The sequence below is a fragment of the Gobius niger genome (assembly GCF_951799975.1).
Source record: "Gobius niger genome assembly, chromosome: 16".
Classification (NCBI taxonomy): Eukaryota; Metazoa; Chordata; class Actinopteri; order Gobiiformes; family Gobiidae; genus Gobius; species Gobius niger.
The window spans coordinates 11904060-11922545 of record NC_136867.1 but is presented as its reverse complement, the minus strand read 5'-3'; the positions used below and the strand labels follow the sequence as shown (position 1 = coordinate 11922545).

Here is an 18486-nt window from a genome sequence, read left to right as displayed (position 1 = left end):
AACCCGCTCTCTGGCGTACTAAAGCTTCCTCTCTCTCCTGCACACCCCAGCGTGACACTGGGGCTGAGCGAGTGTGTATATGTGTCTGTGTGTTCTGGGCTGACCCACTTTCTGTGCTTGGCCAGGCTCATGCTGCTGCTGTGTTGTGCTGTGGTGCTGGGGGGAGATCCCTACAGACTCCCCAGAACAGACTCCAGCTCTGCTCTGACAGACACTCACCGTGGCATGTTATCCCCCCGGTGTATCGGGACCTCTGCCTCTCTCACGGTGTGTATGTGGGGGTGTGTGCATGTTAGATACAGAAGCATAAGTGTGTGTATATTCACAACAGTAGGATCAGACATGCTCAAAGCAGAGAGCATTCCAGAGCTGTATATTTTTAATTCCATCCACCCTCATCCGGCTCCTCCTCCTCTCTTGCATGTGTTTGTCTGGAGTTATTGTTTCAATCTTGCTGCATCAGGGGGCCCCTGAAGGTTATAAATTAAACATAAATGCAAATGCGCTGAGCCATTGCCCTCCTCCACCTCCCTCCTGCACACCCACTCTTCCTCGCCATTCAAACAGATCAGTGTGTCTGCGAATTAATAGGAGAACAGTGGGCTTTTTTAATGAGCGAGAGAGAAATTAGAGTTGCAAAGCCACAGCACGGCACACCCAGAGCTGCAGCCGAGGCAACGGCGCCATCATAGAATATGCTAATGCCCCAGGTCCCCTCTGTCAGCGCTGGTGCGGCTGTAGAGATCAGAGCTCCGGCTTTGATCTGAGACGCTGATGGAGCCAGGCGTCACTGCACAGAGGCCACGGAGTGAGCAGGAGACTTCTTCTAATCACAACAGTGAAATAGGACCAGTCATGTGTCTTCAAGTAGATGCTCAACACAAAAACCTCTTGATCAGTTAAATGGACTGTTGTTGAACACATTTACCTACATTTTTGTCAAAATTGCAAGTGTGATGTTCCCAAGGTCTGTCATTAAATAGCCATCTGGCCTATTGAGGCTGGAGGCTTTCACAAGCTGAACGGACACAAGTGTTTGGATCATAGTATTGTTATTGCCCTCACTTATAACCATATGGACTCATAAAACCAATAGATGGAAAATAGCTTTAGAGCTGTCACTATTTTTTAAATTTACGATAATACTTTTGCCCTTGACTTGAAAACACTTATTTGACAGCAGCACAAATAACATTTTAACATAACATTTCCTTGTACATCAGTAGGCCTTCAGTAAATTACTCACACTTGTAAGGCTAAATTGTAATAACGGTATCTCTCCAGCAGGGGGCTTCCCTTCTTCATGGCCTTCATAATGCCGACCGTCAGAAAAACAGTGTTGATGACTGAGGCTTACAGAGGTGTTTTTCTGTTGCTTAAAGTTTAGCCTAAAATGCTAAGTTTTCATACTACGGTCATTGTCGCATATTCGGAGCAGCTGCAGTCACTCTTATGGCCATCCTGTCTGAGAGAGTCTCATCCCCAAACCCGGCTCTTCCCTGCCCTCAGACCCGCTCCCACCCGTCTTTCATCCGCGCCTCTCTCTGTTGATCAAATGCATCTGATCTCATCAAAGAGGACCCTCTGCTCATTCAAGTCCCAGCAGACAGCAGGCTTCTTTACTAAGCGCCATTATACATTCATGTGTGAATACTGCTGATGGGAGAGCGTGTCTTGTAGACTTTGGTTCTGTGTGGTCCTACACCACAGCCTGGGGTTGCGCTTTATCTCTGCTGTTTTATTCATTGTCACTCTCAAATCAAGAAAAGTTCTTATTTGACACAATAAACCAAACAATAATAGCCCAATAATAGGCTATGACCATAATAGGCTATAATGGAGCTACATCACGTTCAGACGAAGATTTACACGTGTTTCTTGTAAATTCGCTGTTATTAGCCTCGATATGGTGCAGATTAAGCCACAGTTTGTGATAGCCTATATATTGTTTCTCTTATCATCGGGTAGCCTACGGTTTGTTACAAGGGGATCATTACTTCGGGATGAAAAGAAGGGATTGAAGCGCGTGGGGGGTGAACTCCGTTGATATTACAACATTAAAGCTGCTATAAAGTGTGATTACATTCTTATTCCGATGGCAACATTATTGCGCACAGCTTGTGGTTGCGTGTCCGACTCCTGTCAGAGCTGCAGAGAACTGGCTCTCGCCGAGGGACAGGGAGAGCGGTATGTGGGAAGATCAGACATGGAGTAGATCCGCGCTCTCTGGCCTCATACTGTCATTTTTAGTTGATTGTATGTTAGGTCATTAAAAATATTTGTCCTGCTTCCAGTTCATTCTTGGATTTAGCGCAGGATGACAAGTTCAAGTTATTTCAATATCGTGTCTGACATTTGTGTATCTAATCTACTGCCTTCTTCTTGATAGGAGTCATTCATCCTGTAGTTTACATCTTTGCCATTGCGTGATTTCGTCTAGCGCTACCTGTCACGTGGTAATTCTATTATAGCACAATGTTTGATATCACCGTCTACGTTTCCGTGTAACGGGTTTATGAAACTGTAACTAGTGCAACGTGCAGTGGCTTTCGACTCCAGTCCGGATTTTCCTGCGAGGCGCGCTAGAGCAGGAGGTGGATAAGCTGGTAGAGCTCGCTCTCTCTCATGCCATGCTGGGCCACAAGGGCTCCGGGAGACGCTGCTACATATTACCGAGGAGCAGGATGGATGAGAGGCGGTGCGGGCAAGAGAAAAGTTTGTTTTAAACTGCTGGAGAAACTTTGAACATGAAGCGTCGCTGACGCGCCATGTCACCACCACAGCGCAGGAACAAAGCTTGTTTTTGCTGAAAATATTCTGCCTTCGGTGCGTGTTTTTCCTCTCTGGTACTATTCTGTGCGCACGGCTGGCCGGAGCTTGCTGTCACCGCGCGCTGAGATGTTGCAGTGACCATGGCTGCGCAAGTGGCATCGGCTCCGACCAGAACTAGTAAAAACAAGAAACTGTCCAGCAGCTTGGGACCAGAGCTCGATTCTGGGAAATCCGGAGGAGGCGGGACCGTGCAGCGGACTGGACCGATGCTCGGAGCTGGAGATGGGACTCTGAATAATGTAGACCATCACCACAGAAACGAGCACAGCATGGTCCATTCAACTTCCACGAGTCACAACGCGGACGGACATGACAAAGATGGAAATAACATTTCGCTAGCTCCAGCGTCGACTCACTCATCCACTTCCTCGATGGAAGTGAGCATGATTGCGAACCACAAGCTGAAATGTGTGGGGAGCGGAGACCCACAGCCTCACGCACAGCAGCCGCAGACGCACTTCAGTCAGTTTGCGCCACATCAGCAACGGCAGATCCAAAGTAACAATACAGCCAACAACAACGGCCAGGGTCCCCGTGGGGACAGGGCCGTAGATCACCCACACCACGGTGGCAAAGAGAACCTGTTGGGAGGCCAGGGGGAGCCACAACAGCAACTCATGGCGGGGAAAGGTGAGGGGGACCTCACCTGTAAGCCCGCGGAGAGGATGATGGGCGGGAGGTATGAGCACGGCAACTTGGGACCAACAAGCAACAACTCTGAGTTTAATAACAACTATTACCCTCCCCGTTCTTGTTATGATCAACATGGCGGGTCTGGGATAGCTCACAACAGCCTGGAGAACTCCCACGAAGCGGGCTACAACAGCCAATACAACCAGTACCCGGGGTACCGCGCGGGCTATGGCGGTGGGGCCTACGGGATGATGGGCTCTACGGGGTGCAGACAGCCAGGAAACATGATGATGGGCAGCAGCTCCCCTGCGGGCCACACCAAGTCTCCTCTGGGGCCGACCTCAGGAGGCTTTCAGAGGTACCCAGGACAGAGCCAGCCGCAGCAGCATCCCTCTGGGGCCACACCGACCCTAAACCAGCTGCTCACATCTCCTAGTCCTATGATGCGCGGCTATGGCGCTGCCTATCAAGACTACAGTGGTCCTACGGCTCAGCAGCAGGCCAGCATGGGCTTAGGAAAGGACATGGGACAACAGTATGGACCGCCCTCTACTCACGGTTGGGGAGGCCAGCAGAGAAATCACCCCCACTCCATGAGTCCTGGAAACGGAGGTCAGGGCCTCGGCAGGGCGCAGGTGAGCAGGAAACTTTTGATCCGCTGCACTCAGAGTTCAGAGGTCATTCAGCCATGGCATGCATTAGGCATATGAAATCTATGATCATGTGCAATAGGCCTAATATTTCCTGTAGGTTTTAATAACTTTGTGCACTCTTTTTTTGTTAGGCCTAATCCATGTGTATGATCGGGTCAAGGCCTTAGTTAAACATGATGAGCAGCTTTATTGACAGCCCATTGACGATGTGCTGTCAAACACATCTCAAAGTGTCTCAGTCAGTAGTCAATGAATGACAAATAATACTTAACATGATAATAATACCATTATACCATACATGACTTTCTAATGTCCCGAGTTTAAAGCAGAGTGTCGCCTATACCTCAGTGCTTCATGGTTCTTTTCTTACTCGGGAATTTGAATTAAGGTAAACGGACCAAAAGCTCTCAATGCTCACATTTGACAAACCATCCTCCACCTGATAGGCTCTCCGTGACCCTGTTGGTCAAACATTAGTAAAGGCTTGCTTTCTTCTGCTGATCCTTAGTGTTGGTGCTTCGTCCAGTGAGATTATGAGGCATTTTCATTTGTTTATTATTGCCACATTGTGTCGTATTTTATATAATTTTACTTTTACTTCCTTCAATGCCGCAACCTGGGGCAATCTTAAAGCTTTTTTAACATATATAAATATATATATACAGTATATTTTACAATTGAAATACATACATCTTGCATCTATTGGTGAGAAAATACCTGTTAAAGTTAGCAACAATCCAGCTTTAGTTGTGGCTGGATTTGCAGTGCTGGATGTCACATCTGGAACACTAGAGGGCAAAAGATGGAGCATTCACATGCATTTAGTGTCAGTCTCACAACAAAAGTAGTTCATTAACCTATATTGTCTCAATCAAAAGCAATTTGTGTTGGACGCTGGAATAGAAGAAACTGATGCCTTAAAGCGTGCCCGTCTGTGTTGTATTGATCGGTGTAAATGATACTGATATGATGGTCAGTGCAAACCCACAATTGCCTCAGTCCTCCTCACCACTACCGCATTTGCTAATCATGCATATTTATTTTTTGATATTGCATGCATTGTTATTACTATACGTGAAACCGTTTATTTTTCTACATTTTTATCTATTAAATGCATGTATATTTAGCATTTTATTCTCAAAGCGCTACTGTTTTTACTTGACTCCTAACATTTTGGAAGCTGTATATTCACGGCACAAATCCCTATGTTTAATTCATATTTAGAGCAGCAGTAGCAGCAGCGGCGGCACTGCTCCTCTCTGCGCTGACAAGCAGTGAGAGAGAGCCGAGCGATGTAGTGCATAATATACCGGCTCCAAATTGGCCCCGTGATATGGCTGTGCTGTGCTTGAGAGGCTGCGTTTCATGGGGGAGCACACCTCTTGTCACCTGTTGGCACACTTTTTCCCTCTTTCAAATTCAATTACCCCTCCCCTCTGCGTGCCCCCAAGCCCCCTCCAGAGTGCACCCCATTTATGCAGGGTCTGACCACTCACCAAAATAAAGACGTTGCCCCCGCACCTGTCCTTGTGTGTGTCAAAAGTGCTCATCAAAACAGCATTGTCCTAGTTTCCAAATGTCCTCATTTCTAAGGCAGAACAGAAGAATATTTGCCATTCATTGTGTAAACCCTCTGCTGTGGCAATTGTGGATGCTTTATGTCAGACACATCATCATTATAGACGTTACAGTTTCCTATTTTATTGGCTTACAACAGTGCAAAAATTAACAACATTTCCCGCTTGTGTAAGTGTGTTAAAACAATCAGTATGTTATTCTCAGATAGCTCACGCACAAACAAAGGCAATTAACAGATAAAACAACAGCCTAGTAAGTTGTTGTTGCTAATTAAAGTCGCTATTTGTTTAAAATTTGACCTAATAAAAAACTGTAAACTGTGTCTGTATTTCCCCCTAATTTATCAATTACGCTGTGTGCTTTGTCTTTGTTTTGTTTTTTTAAAGTCCAAATCAAAAGCTTTGTGCAGTTCTTCATCAAAGGCACACACAGCTACAGTCCCATCGCTTGCTAATGTGCTTACCTTGATACGATCCCTTCTCACTCTCTGCTCTCCGGTGCATACTGTTTACATTTCTCCCTTATGAATTATTAGTGTAATACGAACAAAGACTTTATAATGGGAGCGATGCATCAATGTCACGTTGTATTATGCGGCTATCTCGGGGAGCCTTGTGCATAGTGATGGGTTTGACTATGGATATGGCGGGGAATTCATTTAAGATGCATGCTCATTGAGAAGACAGACCACGAGTGCAGCCTGGAAGTGGGCACCCAGGTGAACGTCTGTATATGTATGTTAATGTGTGCCCTTGAACGCGTCGTGTTGCGTTTGCAGGCGAAAGCTTCTTGTCAGCGCTTGTCCGGCCTGGCCCCTCCCATCGCCCATTTGTTTACGTTGTTTTGTTTACATCTTTGCTGCAGCGCTGATTAGCTAGACCGGAGTGGCGTTTTAATTTGCTCTGCTGTGCCCGATAAGAGCTTTTTTCTTTTTTTTTTTCCTCTATCTTTCTTGGATGAAACAGCTAGTCTGAGTAGGTAATTGCCAGGCAGAGGTTATCCTTCTGTGCATGCGGTTTCCACCAAACGCCAATTAAGTTTGCGCCTTTTAGAAAAATATAAATAATGAATATTAAAATGTCTGTGTACAGGAGTGGTACAGTCTTGTGTTATTAGCTAATGTATGTTTTGCGCATAGCTCTATTGTGCACATGGTCGGAGCATCCCCTCCGAGTCAAAGGTTGATGTGTAAACACCCTGAAGAAAGGATTTAATTACTACGAGCAGGCGTTGATTTGATGTCAGCTGTTTCCCGGCACAGCCTTATCCGAACGGCCGGTAACAGAACATAATTATCCATAGGGGAAATTTGGGCTGGACTGCGTGGGCGATTGAGGCTCTTGGATTGGCTCTTGATTGTTATGTTTGGGCTCACTCACTTATAAAATATGCTGCTTGTCTTTAGGCGTTCTGCTATGTGTTATGCACATGTTTGATACAACTATAAATGAATTACAGGCCTCTTAGCCACTCCAGCATCATTTCATTAAAAAAAATTATAAAAAATCTCCTGCAAGCTTGTAGTGCTGGAGTGCGGTAAGACACTGTCTAAATTGATTGCTCATGATGGTTATTGATGATATGATAAAAAAAACAAGTTGGTTTTAAAGATAAATAGGAAATACTGTTTTGTTTTGCAGTGCAGCAGTAGTGCTCGTAGCATTTGCATTCACGTTGTTTTGCTTTGTCTGTAGTGATAAGGAGTATAAGATGGAGATGTAAAATCGAAGGCTATATTTGAAGTAAGTCACAAGGATCACTGCTGACTTCTGAGGAATGGCCCGGGCGAGTTCACACGGGGAGAGAAAAAAAAAAAAAAACATTTGGCAAATGTCAGTGTAGTTTAAATCCCCCCCTCTCTCTCTCTTTGAGCGATGCACAGCAAAAGTAGTATTTACGATCTGTTGGCCTCTTGCACACACACACGCATACATAACACACTACTATTGGCTGGGTGCCAGGCCTCATGGTGTCGGGTGCAGCCGTGGCACCCCAGCCCACCCTCCTGACCTTCACATATGCAGATTAGCCACGTGGAGCTGCCGAATGGGACCGCCCCACCACCTCCTCCCCCTCCAATCCCAGAGGAGCGCCGTTTTCTCTCTTTCTTCTCTCTTGAGCCACACTCCGCCTGTAGCCTTATGTTCCACCATGAAACGACTATGCATGACAACTATACCTACTTAACAGATGGTCTGCTATAGATCTTTTTAAGCTTTATAAGTTCTTTCACTTTTTTCTTAGTCCCGGGGGAGCAGCAGTCACTATGTAGATGTTTAGACAGCCAACAAATTGTGTAAAATATGTACAAAGCTGTGGCGGTGTGCACCCACCACTGTTACTACTGATGCTGTAAAGAACTTCAGAATTGAGTAGAATGAAATAGTGACTTTAAATTTGAGATCTATTAAATACATTGTGGGTGACTATTTTGATTTAACACACCATAAGAATGAAACTATGCATAACTCTGAAAATTAAAAAAAAAAAGTTTATTAATCTTTTTGTTTAATCATCAGGAAGAGTTTGTTAGTTTGTTGTCTAATAAAAAAGAAAAGTTTAACTATTTTAATTATTTCTAGGTCTTAAGTCTTTTAAGTTATTGCAGTTTGCGTTGAAAACGGAAGGAAAATTCCCGATGAATTTCCAGAAATTGCAAATGGCAAACTTTCTTATTATATTTTTGTAGTTTTCATAGAATAAACAGTGAATGAACTATTAGATACTCTGTTTTTGAACCATAAACATGTATTGTGAGGAATGTCACACCCACCCTGACCCATACAAAAAGTGTGAGGCCCCTTAAAGTCATATCAAACACAAAACATCGTCATCTTTCCTAAAACAAAATGCTGCAAACTAGTGTCGCTTAATGCTCTATCTCAGCAGGGCTGGGAGAAACGGCAAAGTTTTATGTCATGATTTTGATTTATGATGCTTCACTGTGATTGGTTAAATTCACTTGTCACTCACTCAGTCCCGGGCAGACTCTGACCAATAGGAGGAGTGGGCGGGTGCAGTAGTTGCCTGTGTCTGAGCTCTGCATTAAACACAACCAACCTAAACAACAGAGCTATCATTGCAAACTGACAGACTCGTAGAACAATATAATTGAGTGTTGTAATATTGCATACTTTTAGTGACAGTAAACCAGGAGGATACAAACATGGAATGAGGCCATACACCTGAAATACACCTGTCTGTCCTCTTTAAAGATGTGTTGTCAGACAGGACCATGATGATTTCTTTAAAACTTTTCATCTCTTTTGTGAGAGATATTTAAGTGTATTAGATTCTTATGCTGCAGTTTGCATCAGTCTGTAAAAATGCAGCCTTCAGTTGTGTTAGTTCCCAGTTTATTTCTCTTCATTCCTGTACATTCCTGCATTTTGCAACCCTGATTAGCGTAAATACAAAGTTTGAGATATTTGAATGTATTGTTTTAAAATCTAACATGCAGATCATACTGTACATTTTCCCTGACTATTTATTTGTCTGTGTTTTACTTGTATAAATAAGTTTGAGCTTAACCATTTTTTACATCATCTTCTACACACGTCCATGTAAATGTAAGCACATTTATATCCTACGCCACACTCATATCTATAGTATCAGCAGGAATGACTGCTTCCCTCAGCTGCGTGATTAGTGTCAATAAAACGCGATGCAAGTGTGCATTTGTGTGTTTTTCATCCAGTTAGGACATCATCATAATGGTGGCTCTCATCATCATTACCGAGCGCGAGCATCAAAGTGAGCACACTCTTTTCTGAGCTCCCAGACTGTGCACTGCATCTCACTGTTTGGTTTGAGGTGATTTTAATCAACGCTGGCATGATGAGACCATTCGCCCAGCTTTAAAAAATACACCACAATCACAGTGTGGGAACGCATAGGAATTACAAAATGAAGTGACAAGCACACACCGCCTCTCTTACTTTACTTTCGTTCAGTTTTTATCTCTTACAAACTTGTGCTGTACTTTGACAAGTAAATGTATTTTCCAGCCTCAACATGACACCTGTATATTGTTTTTGAGATTTTCTATTGCAGGCATCGTGTTGGTTTATAAGTTTTTGTCATAACAGTGTTTCCGAAAGTGAGTGATGGACAAGCAATTTTAAGCGACGTAATTCCCGTCACAGCCTGGCAAAGACTGCTAACTTTAGGAAAGTAGCGAAACAGAATGATTCACTGCTAAACAAACAAATAAAAAATAATGCAAGATAATAAATAGTTTTCAGTACAAATATAATGATTGTCAGATTCACAACAGCAAAGAATCTCTCTGTATTATCTAAGTGAGAAAAATGCGTCCAATTCCCCAAAACGAAAATAAAAAACCTCTTTAATTCTTTTTTTTTGTAATCAAATCTACATTGATTTCAAGGGGCTGTTGTGAGTTACTGATCTTGTTATGTTGACTGATGCTGCCTTTTCCATTGCATTACTGTATGAGCTCCTCTGATATATCCCGACTTGTTTTTTACATTCCTACAGCCGCTCTTCTTGCGCAAACCGGATGAACTGGATTAGATATCGACCACACTGTGAACTTCATTTTCGTAGTTAAATTGTCTCATTTCTTTTAAGTTGTTCATTCCTCCAAAGGATATCAATACCCCTTAGGGTGGGTGGGGAGATCTGAATGGTCAGCTACAGCTACTGTCCAAACATGCAAAGGTTACTGTAATGTCAGATGTGTGCCAGTGGGGAGACAGGAATACCGCATTACCATAATCTATAAAGCTACCAGAACAACAGGACCCGTCTCTCCTCTGCCTCCTCCGAGCACAGCACACTGTTGATGCAATAGACTTCTCTGGCACTTCTTCCTGGAAATGGCTGGTTGTCAACTTTTTGGCTTGACTTGACAGGGCAGATTATGATGCTCGGATGTGATGGCGTATCCCTCCACTGTGCCATAGGCGAGAACTGACAGCCTACATGGCCCTCGCTGTCGGGAAATGTTGTCTTTCTGACCTGTTGGCCCCTGGGTATATACAGCATTTTAGATCTGACTTTGATTTTTTTTCATGTGATATATGCAATGGGCTTCAATATAGAGATGATGTTGTTGAAGATACTGTACTTAGAGAAACTTGCCGTATTTTACAGACTATAAGTCGCTAAGGAGTGTAAGTCGCTCCAGCTAAAGAATTCATAATGAAGAATAAAAAAAATATATATATAAGTCGCTCCGTAGTACAAGTCGCACCAGCCACCTTGGTGCTTCTCCCAGCACTTTGTTCAAGCAGCCATTTGCAAACTCGTTCCTCCAGCTGTGGCCATCCAGCGGAACGCAATTCGCTTTATTTGTTTACTTTATTGCAGTAAGAGTAACCTCCGCTTTTCACCAGTCCCTCACAAGTTTCTCGCTCACTCACTTTCTGCTGCTCGATTACTGTTTTTTTTTTTAAATCTTCAGTGGTACAGGAGTAGCAGATACCGGTACACAAGCCTAGAGCGCCCTCTAGCGGCTGTCAGTGTGAGAATAACGAACATGTGAAATTATATATTTTGATATATAAGTCGCACCTGAGTATAAGTCTCATACCCAGTCAAACTATGAAACAAAGTGCGACTTATAGTCTGGATAATATGCTAAATATTTTTTTTGGATCGAATATTGGCTTTTTTGGTGCTTTCTGTCTTGGTGTTATGATGTTGTTACCTTCCCGTATGGCTCACAGTGATAAGGGCAACATGTACATAGCTGTTGTTCAAAATTTAAAACATTAATTAGATGTTTTACGCTATGTGAGGCAGCTATAACACTTGCCCTCTCACCCGCTGGGCCTGGAGTCTGCACCGACTGTCCGACTGATTGTTTGTTAATAGTGTGTGCTTATGCCAGGCGTGAGGCACTCGGTCCGTTTCGAAAAAGTGCATTCTCTTGTTTATGTGAGGCAGCGTTTGTTTGGAAAGAGCTATTGTTGCTGTTGCAGAAGGGTATTTTAATTAGACTGTCTTTGGAAATTCCCCGTGTGTGTTGTGGTTCGCCTTGGACACTGCAGACCGGGTTTCCTAACTTCCACACAGATTCCAAAAAGCTGAATCATGTAAAAAGTTTTGCGTTTAAACAGACAGGCGCTCCGTCTTCTTTCCCGGTGCATCGAGCCCCCTCTCTTCTCTTTCTCTCTCTCTCTTGCTATCGGATGCTGGTGGCGTTGGGGTGACCTTGGCTGGTGACTACACTGCTATACTCATTAAGTAGTAAAGATGAATGGTTCCATTATGGCGGCAGAGAAACGAGCGGGGCCAATTAGTGGTAATTAACAGAGACGAGGGCGCGCTCTGGAGGGCACCCTGACCTGTGCTCCGGCGGGGCACTCTCTGTATATACAGCCAGACTAATGCACGGATGTAGGAACGTGGTCTTCACTATAGTATGTGGTGTCTACGCCTTTACTGTACATATGATACAATGTATGACAAGTTTCTATAAATATTGCATTATAGGGACTTGCAAAGGCAGCTTCACTTCACAAGAAAGGGGACTTTAGTTTAGTTGATAAAACACACACTAATTGAGAATGTGTTTATTAGCTTTTCACCTAATACATCCAACAATTTCACTATAATACGGAAATGAAATGTGTTTCTTCCTTGTTTGTGACCTCTCCTGAAAGTGTCTGAAATATGCCGCCTTCAAGCTTTGTTGAAATCTTCTTTACTTCTAATCTAATCAAAATTCCCAACATAGCACATTTTTAAACAACTGAAACCCCCCCGAAACAAATGCTTTGAGATATGTGCTAAAAAGTACAAAAAAGTGACTGTATTCTGTCTTTATGCTAATCTTTGTCGCTTTTCAAGTGTGTTTGTCCCTCCTTACTGGCTTTCCTACTCATTCTTTACTTAGTTGTAGCTAAAATAAAAAGAGGGTAGTGAATTTAGTGAAACGTTTCCTGCTGATGGTGTCAACCTGCGCCAGCACCTTTGGGCGACTTGCGATTCCCCCCTGATGTGATGTCACTCCCCTCCTGCAGCCCTGCGGTCCGGCCTGGGAGCTTGTTAGGCAAAGGTCTGAGAACGGAACGCCCCCCGAAATGCCAAGTCAATATACCATCGGCCGCTAATGAACATTTCCTGATGATTTCTTTTTTTACTCTTAATTGCGGATTCCATTTTGTGCTGATCCGCAGTATTTCAGCATCTCTGCATCAAGGAGAGATTCAAGGTTGTTCAACTCTCTAACTCTCTCCTCTGTCTCTCTTCTCCTTCCCTCTCAGTGGCTGCGCTTGATTTATTCATCCCGCCCACCTCCCCTCTTTTATCAGTTCTTGGGTGAAATTGTTACAGGCTGTAATCCTCTGGGTGCTACTAGGTGGGAAACGTTCTTTGCGGGCATGTGGAAGGTTGCGCGCTGTTTCTAAACAGTGGGTATCGCCGGGCGCTCGGTCCAACGTGCGAGTCAATAAAGCGCGGGGATGTTTTGTCACTTTTGCAGACATGTTTGAATTGGCACTTTACCGCGAGAGAGAGGCATTTGAACAGGCTGCAGGTTTTTTTTGTAGGTTTTTTTTTTTAAAGGTGTTCGCAAAAGTGCTGGCAAAATGCTGGGCCCCTGAAATTGCAGTGCCTGGTAAATGGATGGTTTGAGGAGTATACAATGTATTAGAAGTCAATTGTGCATGGGAGGGCCTATTTTCCATATCGCTGGCTGAATGTGTGTGTGTGTGAGAGAGAGTAGTTGTGTTCTCTTGCTCCATCTATTCCCCTGTTGTGTTAGTGTCTTCGGCGCAGGTTTGTGTGTGTGTTGGGGGGGGGGAGAGCCGGCAGAGGTGACACTACGGGGGCCGCAGCATACATCAGAAACCATTACCCATAATGACCTCCAATCCATCCCTTCGCCTCTCTTGACATTTATTTTATGACTGCTTACATCTCAAATATTTAAATAAACAGGATCGTGGGCTTGAGCCAAGGTTTGCCCGGGGGTGTTGGGGTGGGGGGTTGCATGATGACATTCATTTCCAAAACGAGGAAAGGAAAAGTAGTTTGGGTACACAGCGGTGAGAGAGTGGTGGGAGGAAGCGTCGGCAGCAGAGGAGGGAGAGAGGGGCTCGCTGCAATCAAAGCCAGAGAAGGAGGCGGCGTGTTTTCTTCTTGCGCCCGGCAGCGCGGTGACAGACGGCTGCATCGCACATGTGTGTTCACGTGCACGCAGCGGCAGAGCCCATCCGTCAGCGTTTCTCCGGGACGCCAGATAGAGAGAGAGAGAGAGAGGACGTGGGAGAAGGCCCTTGTGGCTCGTAAAAAAAGGAAAAAAAAAACAGCGCTCCGTACTGGCAATTGCACCCCATTCCGCCAAGGAGACTGTAGCGCATGTGACAAAGTAATGAAGGGACAAAGAACATGAAGAAGAGAAAAGAGAAACAAAGTGTGAGAGTGAGCCGAGTGGAGGAGGAGAGAGAGAGAGAGAGAGAGAGAGAGAGAGAGAGAAAGGACAGAGGGGGGGGGGGGGGGTGAAGGTGAGCAGAGCAAGATTTATCTGGCGTTTCCTCTGGAGAGCGAGCCAGAGCAAGATGAAGAGAAGGCAGACAGAGTGTGAAGGGTAGAGCCGCACGGTGAACCAGGAGCTAGATACAGCCTGTGTTTATTTTCTATCTATATATATAAGACATGAGACAGGCTGGTCCCGGGGTGCAGGGGGAAGGGGGGGCGGCCCGCGCTGGCTGGCGTCAGTGGGAGGCCCATTACTGTCAGACTAATCTTAAAATAATTAATTGCGAAGTCGACGCTTTTTAAAGAGTATTGTAATTGAATCCTAAATTAGGCTTGGGAAAGGGGACGTGTCCTGCTTTGCTGCGAGTTTGCTCCCATTCTCCGTTCACACACACACGCACACACACACACATACACACACTCACTCACTCACTCACACTCTGACGCGCACGCATTAGTTGGTTCTATGCACAAGCGGATAGAAAAAAGAGAAGGGAAAAAACACAACAAGCGAAGGAAATGCTAATGAAATGCATATTTGGGGAGAAAGGGGCCATCTATAATTTAGCGGTGCTCTTTGAATGTGAATGATGTGTGTGCAAGCGCTGTGATTTATTTTTGTTGTGCGGAGGGATAATTCTGTCAGAGTAGGCTTTTATTCTTGTAAACAAATGTGGGGAAAAGAGCAGAATAAAAGTGCCGTAATAAAGTAAACAGAATGGTATGAATACATTTAGCTGCTGGCATGAATAATTTGTATAGGGGACACAGGCGCTGGATGAAACAGAGATGACAGATTGGAAAAGCTGTGATGCCGCCGAATGGATTTTTTCTTTTTTTTTTGGCTCGTCCATTTTTTAGTTTGTGTCACTTTAGTTGTTGTTTGTGTTCATCCCATGCATTAAAAGGGTCTGTGTTATGCAAAACTGGCTTTTATCTGAGCTTTTGATCATGTTATAAAGTTGCTATATCCTCATCACAAACGTACCTGCAGTGATTTGTTTAATTCGTGCATGTTTCCTGCATAATTTGTCCATCTCCCTCTTCCGCTCTCCAAACACACGCTGGACTATATACTTATTCGTCACTGCGTGGTAGTCCATAAGCTCTTTTAAAGCACTTGTTTCGATCATGCTTATGGGCAAATTGCAGTTTAGCATGTTCAACAGCAGCTAGCATTGTTTCTAGTTTGATTTTGAACCTTTTCATTTTCCGTTGTGCTTTAGATGCCTCTCTGTTGCCCTCTACTGGTGCTCTTTTCATATCAAGGATTAATCAGGGTCACTGTCACGGTTATTTCTATGCACGTCCTTAGTAAGAAATGCTAAGGCTAAGGTGTCCAAAATGTAAGAAATACCTGGCTGCACATGTAGAGTAGCCTCGGCTGCCAAATGCATAGGGCCTGTATGCACCTCACAACCCCCTTCAAATCCTCCCAAGGCCCCCGCGGTGGCTCAATGTGCTTTCGTTTACACACACCGCTGCCTGCGTATAGCTCTTCTGGTGTTGACCCCTACAAAACTATAGGCTATAGAACATCGTGGATCAAAGCTCGGAGAAGAGGGTCGGCCCTCTATAAACGTCTGCCCCACTCCATAACTCTGCGGCAGCCGGGGGAAGAAAGATGGCACCGTGAGCAGGGTCAGGGAGACAATTCAACAGGCAATAATAGGGAATGAGCAGTCAACACATGCTTTTGGAAAAGGCGGAACAAAAAAAAAAAGCACAAGCACGATATCGGCTCAGGTCACTGCTTTGAGGAGAGCGAGCTGTCGGGGCCATTGCCTGGACAGAGCAGTGTCGAAAAGGCAAATGTTTATCATAAGGCCGATAAATCGAAACCACCGGACCTGTCTGACTCTTTATTCTCTACATGAAATGCAGTCTGTGATATTGTAGTTTATTCCTAACAACTGCCTCTGATCTTTGCGGAGGTGGGAAGAGAGATGAAAGAGTGCTGTTACTTGTTGCAAGAGTAAAAATGAGACAAAAAGTAAAATAAAAGTATGTACTTGAACTGATGGTGGATAAGCGAAAGTAGTATTGATACCTCAAATAATAGTACTTTTCTACTTGTTCCCTTCTGCAAAACTAAGCTTAGATCTGCAATTACTTCAAATAGCTACGCAAGTAAATACAACAAAGTAAACGTAATTCATCGCCGCCCCCGTTGTGATCGGGGCTAGAATCCGGAGGCATGTGCACGACAAACGAACCGGTCCTTGTGCTAAATGTTTGAACTCTCTTCAGCTCTGATTCGGCCCAGATCTGACAGCTGTAAGCTTGGCTCTGAAGCCCCCCATTTGGGCCCGGCCGACTGGGAAGAATAACAGCGCAGGACAGCGTTGCGGCGGGCTGCTCCTCTCTGTGTGATCCCTCTATCAATAAGGAACACAGGGCCGTCAGAAGGCCTGCCAACTGCGAGCGCTGTCCAGGCTTTTGCGCACATCTGGACACATCTGCTACACACACCCCACTGCACTCGGACTCTCTGTACGTGGACCAAAAGTTTGACGGATGCCTGTGGACATTGTTTTTTGATAAACGACATCGAGGGGCTTTCATAGAGTTAATATTGTCTTTGCCACATATTGAGGATTCATTTTCCTGGAGCTGAGGTCATGCCACTTTGGTAGATGCTGATGCCAATTAGTTTATTATGATATGACACTTCGAGTAAAGGTGTGAGTCCATGGTTAACATCTGACGTGGTTATAATACAGAACTCTATTCACGTCTTTGTGTGTATCATCATTATACTCTAAAGTCATTCGTGTTTTGGATTTTTGATGGCTCTAAATGATCTACTGTGAAACTATTGTTGTGTACTTGTGTGGGCCAGCCCTGCAACAAGATGGCCACAGTAAAACCCACCGCACCTGGTATGTGTATTGGTGTAAATAAATCCTACATTTGATCTCGATGGGAATGATAACTGGCTTCTGTTGTGATACCACCTTGTCTCGACAGAAGTAAAGGCCCCTAAACAGCAAACATGACCTGTTTTATTTCCCAGAGTCATATGTTACTCATATGGCCCTGCCCGGTCAGTGCAGTGTAAACTACGGCCCCGGGCCCTGCTGTAATAGAAGTGAGAGGTTCAGTGCAGACATGTGCGTGGGGGCCCGGAGCCTCTCATTGATTGGCCCCTCTCCCCCACCAGCTCCGGTGATTGATTCCGAGTCAGGACTCAGGAGATGGAGGCCTGGCCCAGGCTTCACAGTCAGCGGGGCCTTCCAGAGGGTGTGTGTGTGTGTGTGTGTGTGTGTGTGTGTGTGTGTGTGTGTGTGTGTGTGTGTGTGTGTGTGTGTGTGTGTGTGTGTGTGTGAGAGGAGGGGACGCAGCAGCACTAGGTCAAGGAGGCTATTTCTGTGGGAGGCTTCACAGTGGGGAGGAGACGGGGGGCGCTCACATTCATTACAGGGCAAAATGAAAGCCAGGTATGCCATGACTGCTCGATGGAACAGTTTGAGTAGGAGGGGTCAGCAGGTTAAAAGACATGAGTATCTAGCCTTATAAATTCACATATCATTTCAACACATTGAGCTTCCACATAGTTTTATCACACAGTACATTTTAGTGTATCAAAATAAGATTACATTATAGTCAACGCTTTTATATCTAGAGTATCATATCCTCAACGATTTTATACTCCTAGTTGAATAATTATATGAATGCTATTGTTGCTACTCCCACCGCTACTTTGCCTGCAGGTCCCCCCCCCCACCCCCCTCATGTCATTGTGGGGGCTGAGCTGCGCCTGAGAAAATTATATGAAAATCAATTTTTTTCTAATTAACTTTGTAAATTTCCCGCTGAGCTATCAGACGTGGGGTCCTTGTATGTCGTGCCGAGTCCAATAATGAAATCAATTTGCCTCAAATTGTTTCAGGTGACTTTTAATGAGTATGTAATATCCGCCCGAGGAAGGAAGGTCATGGTATCTGTTTGTTATTTGTGTTTTATGCTTTTTTTTTTCTTCTTCCTCCCCCTGATGGATCACCTGCAGCAGAAATATGGATGCTCCCACCCTGGAGGACTGGGCAGTGCTCCAAAACAAACAGGCTGATTGCGAATCCTTGTTCTTAGCAGTGCGCGCTCTGCTGGTGTGACCCACTTGCTTTTTATAGAAACTTCTACTTTTACTTTGATGAATGCTTTTGTAGATTTTTTTTTTATATATATATAAATAGTCCTACACCAGGAAATCAAGATGCACAAGTGGAAACACATTGTAAAGTGAAAGACTATTGTGTTGTGGCTTTAGGTAGCGTTAACATTCATAATTCACTGTGCTCTCTGGTGCAGTGGCCGGCCTCCCAGCCCGAAGAGCTCGTTA

General features: G+C 44.6%; 1 protein-coding gene across 2 annotated transcripts in view; it reads left to right on the top strand.

Moving 5' to 3' along the window:
- Positions 1-2607: 2607 nt before the first annotated feature.
- Positions 2608-18486, top strand: part of arid1b (AT-rich interactive domain 1B) — a 152395-nt gene continuing 136516 nt past the window's right edge. For both annotated transcript variants that reach the window (XM_079573991.1, XM_079573990.1), the window contains exon 1: positions 2608-4100. In XM_079573991.1, the coding sequence (XP_079430117.1) occupies positions 2913-4100 (1188 nt within the window). In that variant the 5' untranslated portion in view covers positions 2608-2912. The remainder of the gene's footprint in view (positions 4101-18486) is intronic.